This window comes from Ptychodera flava, chromosome 21, assembly GCF_041260155.1.
Source record: "Ptychodera flava strain L36383 chromosome 21, AS_Pfla_20210202, whole genome shotgun sequence".
Taxonomy (NCBI): Eukaryota; Metazoa; Hemichordata; class Enteropneusta; family Ptychoderidae; genus Ptychodera; species Ptychodera flava.
The window spans coordinates 12,841,248-12,861,237 of NC_091948.1; the positions used below are offsets into that span (position 1 = coordinate 12,841,248).

Genomic DNA, 19,990 nt, shown 5'->3' on the forward strand with positions numbered 1-19,990 from the left:
GACCTTTGCCCTATCCGCTTTCTGATGTTGAATAGGAATTCCCATTCCGTCACCTCATGCCGTCTGAACCGCTTACAGACACGGGAACAACATGTCAGGTGTACAAATAAGACTTGCCGCTTTACTCTTGCGAGACCATTATGGTGAGATTGTGGAAAAGGTCGGTACCTACTTGATAAAGCACGGTGCACGCCCGTTGAGATTGATCGCCCAGGAGAATGCTGTTAAACTCGACCAGGTAGAAACTTGCACATTTTCGGGACTGCCTGCCAAAGAGGGGGTTATCAAAGGAAGTCGTAAACAGGGGTATCCCGAGTTCTACCTACGAGTTGGGTATTTTTATGAGTTTCCGGTCACACTTAAAACCACAAAACACCTACGCTCCTCACCAAATCACGACTGAATCCGAAGTAACTAATTTTGGAACAGACAATCACCTTCCTTGGCAATCCGTTTGTTTTCACCAAAGCATAGATGGATGCATCAATCATAGAAACGGTTTCCTATTGTTGTGACATTTAATATAATATAATTTAATAATATTATATTATATTATATAATATAATTTAATTATATTATATTATATTATATTATATTATATTATTATTATATTATATCATACCAGTATATTGATGATGCAAATACTGCGATCTAATTGGTCGAGACACGAACAGAACCATGGTATATTGGCGATATACCATGGCTGGCATACGCGTTAGCTCTCAGCTTGAGCAAAAATCCGTTTATGACGTTCCACACCAGAATTTCAATATACTGATATGATATAATAGCAATAAATCACACCCAGCGATGGTATACCAATCAATTTTGACCAGTTCACTTCATATATGCACTTGCTATTGCTCAAGCATATAAGTCGTGAACTGGTCAAAATCTTGCGGTATACCATCGCTGGGTGTGCTTTATTGCTTAAACATAACATAATATAGTACAATAGAATAGAATAAAATATAATACAGTGTTTCATCCAGGATGGCATCAACAGGAGGGATTTACCCCTTTACCAGAAAATTGAGGGGATTTCTCCAGTTCATGTGTTCTACTTGTATCTCTAACGTGTGCCTGGGACCATTTCATAAGGGACTAGTCCCCCTTGACAAATTACTAGAGGGTGCCAACATGTCACCAGAGGGGGAATCCCCATCCGCCTGTCTAGATGAAACACTGTAATATAATATAATATAATATAATATAATATAATATAATATAATATAATATAATATAATATAATATAATATAATATAATATAATATAATATAATATAATAGTATTTTGAAGTGACGAATGAAATACATTTGTATGCTAGTGTTGTATTAATATAATCTGTAGGTAATCTAAGATTAACTTTTAATAATTGTATGAAAATAAAATGATAATAATGATAATAAATCTTATTGTGATATCAACTAACAATGATAAAATGTAATCATCTCATAACAACACACTTTTGGAAGTATTGGTAGAGCAGGCACAATGCATCAAACAGTATACACACAATCAGATAAAATCTAATTAGGACTCACTGCAGAGTGTGGTATAGACACGGATTTTTTGCTCACGTGTTAACACACGTGAGCATATGTCGCAGCGATGTCTGTCTGTCTGTCTGTCTGTCTGTCTGTCTGTCTGTCTGTCTGTCTGTGTGTCTGTGTGTCTGTCTGTCTGTTGGTCCAATATCTCAAAAACGGCTGATCAGATCAGAATCAAATCTGGTACATATATTCAGTTAGCAAATGGCAAGAACTGATTAGTTTTGGTGGATGTGGCTTGCATACTTTTTGCTCATTTGCATAATTAATGATTTTAGAAAAAACGGCTATATATTAAAAACGACTACACACAATTTGATGAGATTTGCTACAAATGTTGATCACACCAAGATATATCAGCAGTGGGAACCATTAAGGGGTGACATGAAAGATAAATGCTAATTTGCATATTTAATGAACTTTCCTAACTAGGGATATATGTCTGATTTGACTTGATCAAAATTAACCAAACTTGGTATGTATATTAAAGATACTATGATTTAACATTATTGAAAGTCATTAATCGTTTAACTTCAGCAAATTCCTAATTTGCATATTTCATGAACTTTGCTAATTAGGAATATATATTTGAAATGACTGGACCAAAGTTGATGAAACTTGCTACATGTATTGAAGCCACTATGATACAACATTTTTGAAAGTCATTAAGCATTTTTACTTCAGCAAATTCCGAATTTGCATATTTGATGAACTTTCCAACTAGGGATATATATTTGAATTAACTTGATTTTAGTTGTTGAAACTTGCTATATACATCAAAGATACTGTGATATAACATTACTGAAAGTCAAAAGACATTTTTACTCCAGCCAAAACCTAATTTGAATATTAAATGAATTTTCATAATTAGGGATATTTATCTGAATTGACTTGATCAAAATTGATGAAACTTACTATGTACATTAAAGACATGTAATACAATATTATTGAAAAACATTAAGCATTTTCTCTTAAGCCAATTCCTAATTTGCATATTTAATGATCTTTCTAATTAGAGATATATGTCTGTATTGACTGACCAAAGTTGACAAAATTTGCTACACATATTGCAGATACCATGATACAACATTATTGACAATCATTAAGCATTTTTACTGAAGCCAATTCCTAATTTACATATTTAATGAACTTGCTTATTAGGGATATATACCGGGATTTACTTGGTCAAAGTTGGCAAAACATGCTATGTACATTTATGATTATACCAGGTACTAGGTCAAAACAATATCGAAAGACATTTCACATTTTCATGTCAGCTAATTTATAATTTGCATATCTAATGAGCTTTCACAGCTCGGCGTATATGGCTTGAAGGACTTGGCCAATGGTAATTACACTTGCTATATAAAGTGGTGATACAATAAGAGCAGTCGAATAACTTAAATATTTTTATTTCAGCTAATTACATATTTGTATACTTCATAACCTTTTAGAATTAATCGGCGTGATTATTGTCATTATGTTGATCATAATAATTTCAATGAAGTTGCAAACATGTGGCAAAGGTTCAAATTTACACCTAACTTCAATATATAATGAAACACGTGAGCATTTTCAGTTCATATCTGGTTATTAGTAGAGGTAAAGATCAGTTGTATCTCCATAAGAGATTTGACAAGGCAGAGAATGGATTGAGAGTCACTTCTACTTTCTATGGCGGAACCATGCATAGACCCAAAGGATCTATGATGGAACATAGTCTGTGACAGTTTTGAACTCACTGGTATAGTACCACAGACAGTAGAAAAAGGATTATAATGATGTACAAACTAGTATTGTTGCTTAGGCGCTTTAAATATAATTCTGTTTGCCATCTGTGTGCTGGTAGGTTTTTAGAGAAAATTAAGAAAACAAACACTAAAGCTGCAAGCAGCGTTGGCGGGGCCCAAGCGGTGAACATGGTTGAAAAATCTTGCACTAATGATATTATGTGCAAAATTCGAGCTTGAAAAAGTAGGATTTTGAACATCATCGAATAGTTACTGTACGTTTCACTTGGAATTTAATATTTTACGGAAAATCCAATATGGCGGCCAAACCACGAGACCGATCAAAACCTATTTCACAAACTTGAAACACATCACTTTAAAGATGGTATATGCAAAATTTCAGTCAATTTAATGTTTGTTCGGGAGAAGAAGATTTTTAAAGATTAAATCACGATTTTCGAAAAATCCAATATGGCGGCCAAACCATGTGACCGATCAAAACGCCTTTCGCAACTCGAAAGAGATCACTCTTAAGATGTTATATGTCAAATTTCAGTCGAATCGGTGTGTTAGTTCTGGAGAAGAAGATTTTTAAAGATTAAATCACGATTTTCACAAAATCCAATATGGCGGCCAAACCACGTGACCGATCAAAACGCCTTTCGCAAACTTGAAAGAGATCACACTTAAGATGTTATATGTAAAATTTCAGTCGAATCGGTGTGTTGGTTCTGGAGAAGAAGATTTTTAAAGATTAAATCACGATTTTCGCAAAATCCAATATGGCGGCCAAACCATGTGACCGATCAAAACGCCTTTCGCTAACTCGAAAGAGATCACACTTAAGATGTTACATGTCAAATTTCAGTGGAATCGGTGTGTTAGTTCTGGAGAAGAAGATTTTCAAAGATTAAATCACGATTTTCGCAAAATCCAATATGGCGGCCAGACCACGTGACCGATCAAAACGCCTTTCGCAAACTTGAAAGAGATCACACTTAAGATGTTATATGTCAAATTTGAGTCGAATCGGTGTGTTGGTTCTGGAGATGAAGATTTTTAAAGATTAAATCACGATTTTCGAAAAATCCAATATGGCGGCCAAACCATGTGACCGATCAAAACGCCTTTCGCAAACTTGAAAGAGATCACACTTAAGATGCTACATGTCAAATTTCAGTGGAATGGTGTTTTGGTTCTGGAGAAGAAGATTTTTAAAGATTAAATCACGATTTTCGCAAAATCCAATATGGCGGCCAAGGTCACGTGACCGCATGCGATTTATTGGCAAATTCTTAAGACCTTAGGCCATGCTTGCTATACAAAAAATTTCAAATCGACTAGACCCCTGGGTCTTCTGGAGAAGCCATTTTTAGGTTTTTGGAAAATCCAATATGGCCGCCAGGTCACGTGACCAATGGAAATTTGTATACCCAGGTGCACGAGATCTCATAGGTATCTATTAGCCCTGCAAGTTTCAGAAGTTTGCGGTAAGCGGTGTTCAAGTTCCAGGTCGACAAAAAAAGAGCGGAAGAAGAAGCAGTAGAAGAAGAAGAAAGTTGAACTCCTACGAAACCAATAGGGGCCCAGCCGGTAGGCTTGGGCCCCTAATTAACACTATTACAAATAAAAATATTATTTTTCAAAAAAAAACCATAAAAAAATGAACTTATGATAATACACTTGTGTTTTTTTCTGTGAATGTTCTTTTCCCTGGCTGGCTGATAGGTTTTTCAAATATCCAAGGATGGCAAACATTTTATGGTCAGAGATAACTGCGAGCTTCTACCACAGTCCTTCTGTCACGTTGCCAAGTGTGAAATTAAACTTTGCATATTCTGAAAGGTAGCCCCTACCTCCATGTTTATGTGTACAGTCATCAATAATATTCAAAAAATCAGCTCAGCATGGATAGCACATACTTTACTGACTGGAACAGCAGAGTGATAATTCAATGCTGGTTCTAAGTTTCAAATGTTGATTATTGATATGATAGCTTAATAACCGTCAGTACGTCATGCTGTGTGTGTATCTCATTGTAAACCTTGACCTGACACACACCTGAATGATGTTTACTTCTGTTAACTTCCTGTATATTTGATCACAAAAATAACATCCATTTTCTGAATTAAATCTCATGCTTCAGTTTTTCCTAACATAATAACACGTACTGTATATGTATCGTTGGTCTTGCGTACATTCCATAGTCAAGCTGTTCTTTGGACTATCAAAAGCAGAAGTAAGAGACGCTGTTATCCACAGCTTGGGAAAATGGACGGGTGATTATTCTACATAACAATAACTAATTTACATATCTATGTCATGCAAAAAATTCCTTTGTGTAGTTATTACTATAAACATTTAAATAGATTTACCCCATATCACAAGGGTGGCCCTAATTTTCTGTCCCCAAACATCTGTCCAGGCAAATCCTGAAAGCCTGTTTCGCCTGTTTTGGTTCAGCTTTTATGAAGAATTCAACTGTGGGTAGAGTAAATAGAGGTTATAAATGGCAAGCGAGGGTATTTGGTTGCGGATATAAAACCTCTTGGGTGAAAATTAGCATATTTTGGCAGGAAATAACCCCTCGCTTCGCTCGGTGATTATTTCACCCAAATATGCTAATTTTCACCCCAGAGGTCTTATATCCGCAACCAAATACCCGAGCGCACCGTTTATAACCTCATTATAATATGCTAAAGATAAAAAAGTGGACAATGTCGTTATTTAGGGCCGAAGTTGGAACGAGAGTTCAGGAGCGCCCAGCCTCATACAAACTCTAAAAAGAACGTTTCAGAACGCGCGCGCGTGCACAGTTGAATTCATAAAATACGGTTACGCAACGCATCGATATCGCGATTGGACATCGAACTTGAAGAATTTTACTACAAAAAAACGCTCAAAAACTTTAAAAAAATTATGTTGTTGTTACATAGCCTCCGCTGCTTACAGAAACTCTTCATTTGTTGGTTCGTCAAGCTGCACTAGACTAAAATTTAACAATCAAAATCAATCTCAAGCCATAGACTTGTTCGACATTATGGCGCGTTGAGCTCTCAAGTTGGCGTTCAAAATTTGCAAGAGCTCAAAAATATTACGCGGCGCGCAGGTCTTCTTGTTGAGAATATAAACCCCGGCTCCAGCCAATCAGATTGCCGGATTCCAGCTAAGCATAGAGCAATACACAATAAATCTTCAATTTAAGCCATCTTAAAATTTGCTGTGATCCAGCGAGAGCAGTGCTTTTACTACACTGTGACTCAATTTCTACTTTTTTGACTAAATCTCCCAATAGGTACGGAAAGCACTGTGTGTTCTTATTCAACACAACATAGTGAAATTTGCAGTCAACAAACGTGGTTTTGTGGAATACCAAGCTGATGTGAAGAAGGTTCTGCTGCATACAAGATATCCAAAGTAAGTAATGGATGAGACTGAAAGATTTCAGTAATTTTGGATGCTCTAGGTCCTCAAGCCCTAATGCAGCAGTCAATATTAACCCCCACCTCAGAGTTACGCTTACGTATTTTAAATCAGTCTTGTGAAATATCTGCCAAATGCAGCTATAGCCCTACCCCACAGGTTATCGTAATGTTGCTTGGATAGTCGTTCGAGGCGGGCGGCGACATGCGGCCGCCCGCCTCGAACGACTATCCAAGCAACGTTACGATAACCTGTGCCCTACCCCTGGAGCTAGACAAAAAAAATCCCACACCAAAAACGAAGCGAATTGCCTACATCCCCCAACACCATTGGTCCATGAAACCATGCAGAAACAGATTAGGGACACAAAATGAGGTCATTGTCCCTGGTGACCTCCTAGGGCTCAGTTTTATAGCAAACCTCGTGTAATATTAGTCCTGTATAGCCTAAGGTGTCCTCCCCCCCCCCCCCAGCCCTCTCCTTGATAGTTATATTGACTGCTGTCTAACCGGGGTCAAAGACATGGTGTACTGAAATAGGACTTAGTCTTTAAAATCTAGCCACGGATATATGATGGATTTTTTGCGTATGAGTATAACCAACTGATTCAATATTATCTCTAGGATATTTACCACCATTCATAGAATTCTTTGGGAGAGCCGTGTAATATCAAATTTGATTGAAAAGTGAAAAATTCCTTGTTAGAATACTTCAGTGCTGAAGATTGCTTGGAGAACTTCTGTTTATTTGAGATGAATTTCAATTTTCGATAGCAACCTTATCAATAATTAATAAGACCTCTCTTGCCCTGACTTTGACAAGAAATTGTAAAAGGAATCGTTGTTCCTTTGAGTGAGTTTTTGTCATTTTGTGAAAAAACACTGTGACATTTCCTTGACAGATACATCTATTGTGCAAAGACCCTGTACGGAGATGCTGGAGAAATAATTGTGGAAGAACTCTTGCAGAATGGTCAAATGTTGATGAGTGCTGCAGTGCGCAGAGTTACTGAAAGACTGAATGAAGCCATAGAAGGTAAATTACATTTAGCTTGCAACTTAAAAAAAAAAATAAGTGGAAAAGAAGAAATATGTTTTTCAGGCAATATAACTTTATGTCAGAGTCTGCATGTGAAATATCATCAGCTGTTTGTCTCTGTTTAATTAAATCTCAGTCAAAGTTTCCGTGCATGTTTGAAGACACCCTGCAAAGATATCATCTTGTGCCATGCTTGTACAACTTTGCGACAACCTTCACACAAGTTTTAAAGGCAAGACCTTAACTTGTTTCAAGGTTTGACAAGGTTGTAAGACATCACAGTGAAAACTTACAATCTTGTACCACGCTTGTGATAATTAAATTGCAAGGTTTGTAACTTCAAGTTTGTCACAAGCACTTCACAAGCACTTCAGTCAAGCCAGGTTATTGCTGCAAATATGCAGCAACACATGATTGACAGATTGCCCACTATTTTATTACCAGGGAGTATAGTGTGTACCATTGCACTTCGTGACCTGTCATATGCAAGCAACACAAAATTGATCTTTCATTTGTATTTTATATTCATTATTTTCGTAACAGACAATCCTCTTGTTAAAATAATAATAACTGACTGGTATATAATTGACACTTCAGTTAAGCTGGCATAACTCGGCAACATTGCATGGATATAAGAGCGCATCTATAGTATACCGTAGTGACATTAATAATAGTAACCTTTGACAATCCGATTGGGTAAATCATGGTTGGATCGACAACTGAATTTTTTGGAAAACAAATTTTTAAAACAGGGACTTGTCTGTCTTGCAAGTTACACCTTGTACGTTCTACGAATGATACCAAAATGCAAGCAGTTTCGAACGAAATGTGCGTCTGTTATGGTCTGTACGGACACGTCGTAAACTTTTGTATACTGCAAATCTGTACCTTAAAAATATCGACTGATGAGAACTTTTCATTGTAGAAACAGACAAGTAAATGTCAATGCATTCAATGTTTGGTATAAGCAAGGACCCGCTACTCCCTCCAAGCAGCGTAGTGGCTGTGCTCGAAGCTAGCTAAATATCACATCATAGTAGGCCTATGCCATGGTACGTACATTCAGTCCCTCTAGGCTCTAGGCTCTATCCACAGTGTGTGTCCCATCGATTTCGCTAACAAAATCTCGCCTTCTGATGACATGAATTGAGGTAAAAGGCTTTGTCCATGTGTTCAGCGTTAGAATTATATTGCCGAGCACAAATTTGAGGTTTAGGATTACACTCCATCCCGAGCCGCTGTACGCAAATCAAATGCGCTACTTGCAACGTCAAACACGTCCTGTGTATCCAGCGACGAGGAGCCCAGTCGACATGTTTACACTCTGAGGTCACGGTTCATCAAGTTCAGTTCGCGTATTGATATTGATTCTTCGTGCTGAAAGAATTGTACTCTCTTTTTAGTCTTTCTGTGGTAAAAATGACCATTTTCATTAAACTAATAAATTAAATGCTATATTAAGTATGATATATAACGGATTGGTGCAGATGTAGAGTCAATTCCAGCGTTTAAAATCGAAACTACATTATCAATCGCGTAATGATATATAGATATCACTTCCGTTAACGTCATCAGGCTTGATAGGCGCGAAGTTAGATTTTGGTACCATCGGCTGTGTACTTGTGATCAGGGAGTTATCTAGTGGACAATTTCGTGATCTTTCTATGGAATCGCCAGCAAATGATATCACAGTGTTGGAAAAATGTGTATACAGTACCAGGGACAGACGGAGTTCTAATTTTTTGAACGCGAAAAGCAGTAAAGTTGCTTACTATATTTGTATGTAGTACAGCCACGGTCGTCGTGGAGGGACCGTGGTACAGCACGGAGACGGGAGACCTGCAACCGAAAATCTTCCAGCGTCTGCGAGCCGTTCACAAATGTAAGTCAATGTACCGTCCGTCTGTACATCGCTATTATGTTCTGTAATCCTTGTATTCCTATGTTTACCTACAGATAAATTTTCGTTGAGAACTGATTCATACTGAATTCACTGTCGTTTCACAACAGTTACAGTAACCATGGAGGTGGTACTAACTCCATGCAGTAGCTAAGTGCTGAGATTTTTGCAGATTGTCGCCGTCGTGTATGTAAACAACATACGGCGAGTTGTCGGTTGTCGGACATTAAATCATTAAACGATCGTGAATATTTATGCATTTTTCTGCATCAATTTTTCAACTTGACTCTGTCTCATTTTCAAATAATTATTGATTTCTTTCATGAAATTTACAATGTTTGGTCAAACGGTAAAAGACTTACACTCTTCCCTGAACGATTTTTATTTTTCAGAATGCATTGCTGGTTCTCTAATTAAAGCCTAAAAGGGACAAGAAATTCAGAAAACAGAAAGCCAATCGCAGCCTTTGACAGTAATGTAAATATAATGAAACTTCTCAAGCCAAAAGAAAATATCTTGAAGACACTTATGTGGCATGAAATGAACATGGCATATAAAATAAATTGTACCACAATTTGAATTTAACCTTTTATTTCTCTGTTGTCTTTTTATTAAATATATAACTATTTGCGCTGACCATCGTTTCTCGTGAAACTGGTATTTCAGAGCTTAATTGGATAAAACACATCTTGTGCTGTCCACAGTCTGTCTTAAGATTTGTCAGGTTTTCATTGGCCATGTCTACAAGTGATTTTACAACTGTGTGTACACATCTGAGCTGAACTTATTATATTTTTGGAGAAGATAAAAATTTTGAAACTTGTGGTACAATACAAGAAATTTTGCTGCCTCTTAATTGTGTCGCTTCTTTGGTTTTCAATATGTATTCAGTTTTCTTACTATTACTGATCCAGAGCTGACTGTTGTGGAATTATACCAACTTTTGAAGGCAATTTTGCATGTGTAATTTGCAGCAAATTTGCAGTAACATGGAAAATAATGTGCTGTATGGAGTTTGCGGGAAATTTTCAGTAACATTGAAATTAATTTGGCGGAAGTTGCTGCAAGGATTGTGCCGCAAATTTGCTGCAAAGAGTTTGCAGCAACATTGCAGCAGGGAGTTTGCTGCATATTTGCAGCAAGTTCACAAGAAACCTAATTTGCATCTGAAAAATGAATCACCGGCTTATTTGCAGAAAAAAGTTTGCTGCAAATTTACTGCAAAGCTTGCGGCAAATTTGAAGTAATAGTTTGCGAGAGGCCTAAAATTTTGGTAAGGTAATTGAAATTGAGATCTGTTGATGTAAAAGGTAAGTTTTAAGTCCAACGATGTACTTTGGATTTTGGGTAGGGTAGTTCAAATAGAGGTTTGGTGATGAGAGCCATATTCCAGCCATAATTGAGGACATACTTTGTGTACAAATACTCTCTAGCATGTTGTTGTCTCATTCTTGATTGCCAAACCTACACTCGTAACACATAGAATATTGGTTCTTTTAATAAATAATGAAGTCACTGTGTTATCAAATCAGTCAAATCTGGTTAATATCCCGCAAATGTGGCACTGAGTGCCTGTGGCATGATGACCCCAACTGGGCTCAATATAGTTGCCTATGGCAACGGGCAGCAATAATGCTGGCAATGAAGCAAAGGCTTATGGGTAATATACAACCTTGATACAACCTTTGATAGATGACTATACCAGCAGACACACATAGTGTTCCACAACCTTGTTAAAAGCTTGTAATTCTCAACCTTCCACTTTCCTGAACCTTTTGAATTGTTACAAGCTTGTAAGATTCAAACTTGTCCCACGCTTGCGCAAGTTTCATGTCAAGCGTGTTGACAAGCTTGTTAACACGGATGTGACAAGGTGGAGAGTCATAAGGTCTGTACACTTGTCACAAAGTTGAAAACATAACTTGTCTAAAGTTTGTTACAAGATGATATCTTTGGCAAGGGCAAGGTCAAAGCTCAAGTCAAAGCACTCTCAATGTTCTAGTATAGCAATACAATCTTTGAAGATTTACGTATTTCAAAAAATTCTATAGTGAATGTGTTTTACTGTTATTTTACTCATGATTGGTCAAATTGATCTATACCATACTTATGCATAATCAGAACTATAAATGTGATATTTACTTACTGGTAGATACTGTCTTACCTTGTACTGCTTTATAATATTATTCTAATATTTACAGATAACCAAAAAATTGAGGAGAGTTATGTGAGGGGGAAGTTCATAGATTTGATAAACACTCATTTCCTCCAAAGAGTGGCCAGTCCGCCGGCAGATACTGGGTCCAGCCAACCTCCAGTGCCGAATCTTGTAATAAATGAGCAAGATTTGTACAAGATACCTGTGTGTATGACGGTAGGAGGTGAGCTTCTTATTGAACTTTGAAACCTTGGTATTCAAGTAGCTAATACTGTCATAACACTGTGTATGTGTACAAAAAGTTCACCACAAACCAATTTACATACTTGTGTTAGAGCTCCAGTCTCTTCATCATCAGGTCACCAGTGGTCATTTGAAGTAATAGGTGATTTTATTCATTCTATTTAGTGCAAAAATTATAGACACTGTTGATATACATGTATGTGGTTTACTTTGTTGTAGAGGGTACTATTACTTTTGCTCACAAAATACATTTTTTACATTCAGTGTCCCATTATTGCAATGATATGCCTGTAGATATTGAGTTGTGGTTGAATGTAGACCTTTTTAGTATTGAGTTAGTCATGGTCGGTTGAGGGCGCTTTACTATAGTGAACTCTATGAGTCTGTCCTGTATGCTTGAGACATCCAGGTTTAATGATGGTTTGTATGTTTTCAATATTCCACAGGTAGTTCCCTTCAAACTCAAAAGAGGAAAAGGTCAGTAGATGAAGGCTCTGATAATCCAAGGAAAAGACAACGCACTGACTCAACAATGTCTGAAGATCTTGAGGTAAAACAATGCAGAAAGGCTCTTGGATTTAAAACTACTATACCTGTATTCTCTTTTTGTGGCCTAGCCAGACTTTAATATCCAAAAACCTTGCCAGATAGTCATGGACATACACACAGCACCATAGGTTAATGATAAAGTTGTAAGGAGAAAAGTCTTTTGTCTTCAATTGTCCTCACAGGCGGCACCAGATGATGGTATCTACTGGTCAGTGAATTATGACAGATTCCATCAACATATCCGTGATCAAATCATCATAGAAAGTGTAGCTGTACGAGTTGATAAGGTAAGTTCAAGTGCAGCTTCATTCACGTTATAGATGTTACATTCTCAGCACATAGTGCATTATGTTAGACCACTGAATATTCTTTATTTGCAATTTGTTATCATTTTATTTGCATATTCAAATTTTGCTCATTTCCATATTTCTCAATACATCAATAAATTGATCTTGTCTGCACAGTTGAAGTTTTTTCCTCACGCAGAAGACTTTCCCTCCCCTCAGAATCTGCTGACTTTCCATGTAATTTTTCTCAAATCATTTTTTGTGCCATTGTTCCTCACATAAACACAGATTGCAGCGGAAGTGGTGCGGACAATGCTGCGAATGAGTGAGGTGACCACAGACCCCAAAGCAACACTGACGACGCCAATATCAAGCCATGAAATCTTCCATGCTCTACCCAAAGAACTGAAACTTCCAAGGCAGACCTTTGATCAGTATTTAAAGCTCCTTAACGATGATCGGGTGCTGTATTTATCCCTTCTTAAATTGACAGTTGACAGACATATCTTTTAACCCTTTAGCCACCATCATTCGGCCCTAGCCCATTGTTATCAACAGTGGTTGTGGACCTGTTTACGTTCAAAACCTTGTCCATGCAAAGGCGATAAAATTGTGCATGTCGGTTAAAAACATAATTTGTATGTCACACATAAACTAATTGGACTGCTTGCAAATAACATCAATGTTCTCTCGTTAATATGCAAGAATAAGTATTTATCCACATTTTTTCAATAATTTTGGAAAAACCACAGGCAAAAATGATGAAAATACAACTAAAGAGCCAACTGATAGTGTTACAATGAATACTTAAAGACACATCCACAGCTTAAACAACAAGGTGCAAAAACAGCAACACATGCAGCATGGCAAAATTTGTGTGCATTTCAAGCTGCAGTGTCCGATGTCACGTGCATGCAGCTATTTTTAGCAACAACACTGTAACCGAGGACAGCGCTATTGTGCTATGGTGCTATTGAGAATTCTTCTCCTGGAGAAGGCTTGTAACAGCATTGGCTTAATTCACTTTCCCCTCTTTTCGTTTTCAGAGTGAATTTATCAGTAAGAATAGTGAAAGTGGAGGTGGTATGTACGTAATCAGTATCCTTGTCGTAACTCACCATAGATATCATGTACACATTGAACCATCTACATGTATGCATGCAAACATGGTCCCTCTATCTATTGTGATCCTCTATCTATTGTGATAGAGGGACCGTGGTGCAAAGTTTCAGTTGCCAGTCTGTGCACAGTCCCTCTATCATGTGATAGAGGGGGGATGTGGTCTGTGCTGTGTGATTAAAATCAGATGTAGAGATGGTGATGTTTCTACCTAGCATGTTCGTTGCTGTTCTTGTTATCTACTAGTTGACTACTTACATCTGAACCACTTCCATAGAAGATCTCTTTCAAATCTCGCACATCGGCCAGAACGGCTGACCAATCAGGAAGAAGCTTACAAATGCCACTTACTATGGATTGCAGCATTGTATTAAAAAAATTTACGAAATTTGAATGTGATATCCTTTGGCAGGGGTTCAGATGCACTGAGGCAACTGGCAACTAACAAAAACAGCTAAGAACAAGCAAAGGTGGAAATATCGCCATTTCTCTACATCTGATTCTATTCAGATTGCAATCTATGGTATTCCCCGAGTGTTCAATAGATTGATTTAGCTATATGCCTAGCTGTTGAGACTTATACTTTTCCAAGTAATATTTTGATTATTTGTTGTAATTTCGAGAGAAGATGACTGCGTGAACTGAGCAATAGCACAAAATAGCCATATTTTGCCACAAGTCATAGCAAAGCATATAGATTTGAGCATCTTGGAAAGTGTGTTACAATAGGGCAACGTTCACAGTTTACGTCACTGTTCTCTCATTAATATGCAAAAATAAATATTTGTCCGCATTTTTAGATTACGCTTTTGAAAATTACGCATGCAAGAACGACGAAAATACATCTCAGTGGGCGACTGCTAGTGTAACAGTGAATACTAAAAAACATATTCACGACTCAGAGTACAAGCTGCAAAAACAGCCACACATGCAACATTGATAAAATTTGTCCGCATTTCAAGCTGCGTGTCCGATATCGCGCGCGTACAGCTATATTTAGTAACAAACCTGTAACCGTGAACAAGGCTATACCGCAAAGATCACAAAGCAAATGTCAAAATTTGAAAACAGAATATTAGTATTCTCTGAGCAGGGCTCTGATTAAAAAACATTGCTATGGCACCACCTATTGACCCATCTTGATAAGTTTTTGGATACTGAAAAAATCTGCGTGAGCAAAATTTCTTAACATGGCATCAGATATTTACAAAGCAATCAAGACTCAGTGCACAGCACACGTAGAATCTGTCATCCAGGAAAGATTTGGATCCAAGTGTTACAGGATTTTCAGATTGTTACTACTCAAGAAACATCTAGAACAGAAACAGGTAGGAACACCATGCAGGATTGTTAAAAACATACCTCATATCTTTATTGTTTTCTCTTTTGTTCTGTGTGAGAATCAAAATTACATTGAAGTTGTTGATATGTGGAAACCATCAGTATGTGTTATGGTAAAGAATGACTTCCTTGCACAATGAAATTACAGCCAGAATACTGGTCACAGGGTATTGTAAAATTGTCGCCATGAATTCATTTGCTGAAGGAGATGGATGGTTGTATGGAATTTTAGTGCCAATAAAATGTCAAAAGCCATGTGAACATTTTTAGTTGTATGCTTAAACTATTTATGGTATTAACAAATGTATTTGTATTTCATACAGCCACATTTGAATGAATGGCTTTTGTTGTCAGCACTTTTGCTTCATTTTCTCAACAATTTTTTTTAGTCTTTTGTTGTCTAAATGATTTGCTTCCTGTGTCATTCTTCAATTTCTTGCACATCATTTTTGAATGTGATATTGTACCTCATGAGCAGAAACAGTCAGGAACCTCTGCTTCCAATATTGAGTAGCGAAAAAGGTTCTGTTTGGGGAACAAATGCGCAGGACGGGTCAACTTCACGCTGTATGGAGGGTTTGCTACTCATTATGAATGTGAGAATTACTGTAAAACAGGGTATTTACGGTAATATGCACCTAGAAAGTGAAAGACTTAAACTTTTGCTCAAACTTTCCTAAGTGAAACTTTCAACCATTCTCTTATCAAAGCAAGAGTAAAAATCAGGGGTCACCGTGCAAACTTTTGTACTAGAGAGACAAATGATTTGCGATTTCTCGATATTTGAAATTCAAAATGGCCGCTATCCCTGTGTTAACTCTATGGGGAAAAAATAAAATTTTCGATTTTTGAAAAACTATGACAGTGAAAACTTTTCTTTTGCCAAGAGCTTCAAAATGAGCCCCCACAAGTGGTAGGTCAGAAGAAAATTGAAAAAATTTGAAGGCCCGAATTTTTGTCCCCAAGGCACGTTCTACTACCTTAACAGTGATGATAAATCAGTAACATCCTGTTTTGTGAGATTTGAAAATATATGTAACAAGCAGATTTCTGTTTGTTTTCATTCAGGTTGAGGAGTTTGCCATGATCCCTGCAAAAGAAGCCAAAGAACTCCTCTACAGGATGTTTTCAGACCATATTGTAGCATTGCAGGAGATCCCACGCACTCCAGACCATGCCCCATCCAGGACCATTTACCTGTTTTCCGTCAATCTGAATGAAGTCAGCAGGATGCTACTGGAGAGATGTTACAAAGCACAGACAAACATGATAGCGAGGAGGGAACATGACAATGATGAGAATAAGTGAGTATAATCTTGAGAGGAGGGGAAAATGGAAGGTATACACTTGTATGCAACATTGACACAAATGTTTGAGAGTATTTCATTTTCAAAATCAAGTTTGCTGTACAAAGAGGTTGAACATTGAACTGTTCTGTTTTATCTTGCATTTTCTATATCACTTTTTTTCTCTTTCGGACTCTTAATCTGATTAAATATGTTGTTCTCCTTTTATGTTGAACACATTTGTACACGAAAATCAAAATACTAAAGATAAACAAGAAATTGTGAAATTCCAATACTTGGATTCCATTACTATAAGAGATCATCATAAGAGGGTCAGGTGGCTCAGAGTCTGGTATTAGGTATGTATTTGGGTGGCCTCCTGTATTGACCTCAGCATATATATAAAGCAATCGTGTCATGGTGCCCGTGTAAGCTACATCAATAGTTTTAGCTTTATGACAGGCAAGGCTAGAGTACTTATATCAGCAGGATACCTGTCTGTATACCATGTCTGTATGCCATACGTACATTATGTCCATGCAGGGGACAATTTTGCCTTTCTCGTCATTTCCAGTAATTTTTTATCAATGTCAGTCTGATCATTTGTGTGTTGATGGGCTTTCTTCATTCCGTGCCAACAGGAGACTACTGGAGAAGTCCCTGAAAGTGGAAGCCATTTCCGCTTCGCTGCAGAACAGCGGCGCCAACGCTGACCAAGCCGCCGAGGTTGAAGAGATGATCACGCCTGCTGAGAGAGTTCAGCTGAATAAACTCAAGAATACGTTCAAGAAGTGAGTAAATGCTCGACTGACTCTGAACTCCAGTGTAGCTTTGTTTTGCATGAGCAAAGTTTACAGGGCCAGTAATGCTTAAACTTTTATTTTTTCATTATTTTTATTTTGTGTGCCAATTACAAATTCTTATTCCACTCACAAAAAAAGTTGACACCCACTACTTATCTTGTCAACATAGCATCTATACGTGCAAAGTGCACTGTTATTGTTTACAATTGAATTCTATTCCGGACCAGAATTCACTCGTCAACAATAACAATGCAGTTTACACATGTACATGCTGAGTTGACAAGCTGAACACTGCGTATATCAACATGCTTTGGAAGTAGAACAAGGAATTATGGTTGACATTGCAAACAATAACAGTGAAAAAGTCATCAAAAGTTAGCATTACTGGCCCTTTAAATGAGATATGAGATGCATAAAAATTCAAAATGTATTGCTTTTTTTACATAAAGAATTAAATTTTTAAAAAACATAATATTCTGTTAGTCTTATGATACGAAAAAACCCATCCTTTGTTTCATGGCATTTTATTTTTGAAGCATATGAATGTTGCAGTATTTGTTTGTGCAGATTTGATACTCTATTGTTTCAGTCAGTAACGCAAGGTAATGACTCAATTATGAATATTTACAACTAACGCATCATATATGGTATATGTCATATTTGATAGCTTATAGTGACAGTTGATAAATTAGGGATTCAACACCTTGACACTAAAGCTCCCTGTCTGTAACTTTTATGCTTGATATATCAAGCAAGTATATCAGGTCTGATCAAATCGGAACACCTGTTATTGATGCTGTTCCTTTTTGTCTTTCAGGTTGGAGCAGACGGAACTGCAACTTGACGAAACCGTATTCATTCTCAACAGTTTTGTAGATATGGTTGTATGACAGCTATATTGTAGAGCCGTCACATCTCAGCACAATGTGGATTTGTTTTCAAGAACTTTCAAATAAAACTATTTATCTCCAGATCATTAGATTTTGTCAATCTTTATATGGCAGTTATTTGATACACTATTTTTTTGAAGACCTTTGTCATCACACTTATCTATTATACACTTTAAAAGGTGGGTAGCATACTACAGTTACAACAATATTCAGTTTTGTCACTGATGGTCAACTTCTAGTTTACAAGTGTATGCCACATTGAAATGAACGCCGGAATCAATGGACAAATTGTCACATTCTCAGCATAACCTGTACACAAAGCTACAGTTGATAAAGGGAACAAAAAAGTCATCAAAGGGCATTGTTTCTTGGTCTCTTGATAGATAGTGGATTGCATTGTTGCAAAAGCTTCTCTATTAACTTCACATATTCACCATAGCTATACCTGTACACAGTGTCTCACATTGTCAATCAGGAAAACCTCTGTGGGAGGGGGCTACTCATGGGTGGGACCACAAGTCATTAAATAATCAAACTGGTTAGACACTCAGTTTTGGTGATGTCAGTTTCTTGCAAAATGATTTGGATCGGCTGTTCATACTCCCAAGTGTGCTGACATAAGTTGTTTCCTTCGATAATAGTAGGGAGAATGCTGCAGTACAGTAGCTTTAGGTTGTGCCTGGGTATTTGCCGTCCAACCCAAGTATCCAGGCAAAACCTGGAGCTACCGTACTGCAGCTAAGATAGCCCCTTCAACTTTCATGGCACATTTGTAAAGAATGATGTCCTGTCGCTATCGCCAGGGGGCGCTCTTCATGATCTTGCGTGCGTGAGCAATTGGGCTTCAACAATGGGAAATAATTGCAAAAATTAGAGGAGGTACAAATAGACATGTGCAAGAGGAAATCAAAACAGAGTATGAAACACTCCTCAATGCTATTCCAGATTCCTGGAAACAAATCATCTCTTCAAACATCCAAAATGAAGAAAACTATGATATTTTAGACTTAGAGAATTATGGTCTGACAAAAAGTGAGGTCAAAACCAAGTCACTTTATTGGAAATTAGTTGATAAGAAATGGCATGCAGTCAGAGGTCAGATTGGTCAAAAATGGGCTGAGAATCTAAGTCTTACTGACAGTTACAAAGCTACTCTGAGGATTTTATCACAAAGTTTTCAAGCCTTGTAAGACTGGAAGGAGAAGAATGCATCCTGAATGCATTCATATGATGATCTTTGTAATTAAACCGCTAATTATTTGTTTTTTCACACAAGACGCATTGTAATTTTAACGCATCAACAGTTATGTAGATTGTTTTATTTGTGACTATGTTGAAATAAATTTATCTTTTTCAAAAAAAAAAAAAAAAAAAAAAAGCAGTTGTGCAGCCGCTTGTGCTTAGGTACACGCACGGGGTACACAGCGAACTCCCTACTATACTGATTTACTTATACCATTACTACTAGCACTGTTTCTGATAGTATCCTATTTATATTGTGACCAGACTTCATACTGAATAAACCATATTCTGTTCCATTTTTTGAATTGTTTGTTTGGTAATTTACATAAGTTTACTTCCATACAAATCTATTGTGAAATACTGTCTATTGTAAAATTTTAATCCTTTCCGTATTCGTTTTGCAAAAATGAAACCACTCCCTGAATTTCACG

General features: G+C 37.1%; 1 protein-coding gene across 1 annotated transcript; it reads left to right on the plus strand.

Moving 5' to 3' along the window:
* The first annotated feature begins 5 nt into the window (after nt 1-5).
* On the plus strand, nt 6-18,398 carry LOC139121455 (DNA-directed RNA polymerase III subunit RPC3-like). Its single transcript, XM_070686327.1, has 12 exons — nt 6-238; nt 6,576-6,697; nt 7,605-7,738; nt 11,843-12,022; nt 12,489-12,592; nt 12,774-12,878; nt 13,167-13,340; nt 13,925-13,976; nt 15,198-15,325; nt 16,407-16,642; nt 17,266-17,415; nt 18,245-18,398. Exons 1-12 carry the CDS (start codon nt 92-94, stop codon nt 18,315-18,317), a joined length of 1,605 nt encoding a protein of 534 aa, XP_070542428.1. The 5' UTR covers nt 6-91; the 3' UTR covers nt 18,318-18,398.
* Nucleotides 18,399-19,990: the final 1,592 nt, after the last annotated feature.

What these genes read in the sequence shown, in the direction of transcription:
- LOC139121455 (XM_070686327.1), top strand. Translation starts at nt 92, where the DNA reads ATGTCAGGTGTACAAATAAGACTTGCCGCTTTACTCTTGCGAGACCAT. An exon ending in CAATGTCTGAAGATCTTGAG is followed by an intron (nt 12,593 to 12,773) that starts GTAAAACAATGC and finishes TTGTCCTCACAG; the next exon opens with GCGGCACCAGATGATGGTAT. An exon ending in AGCTCCTTAACGATGATCGG is followed by an intron (nt 13,341 to 13,924) that starts GTGCTGTATTTA and finishes TTTCGTTTTCAG; the next exon opens with AGTGAATTTATCAGTAAGAA.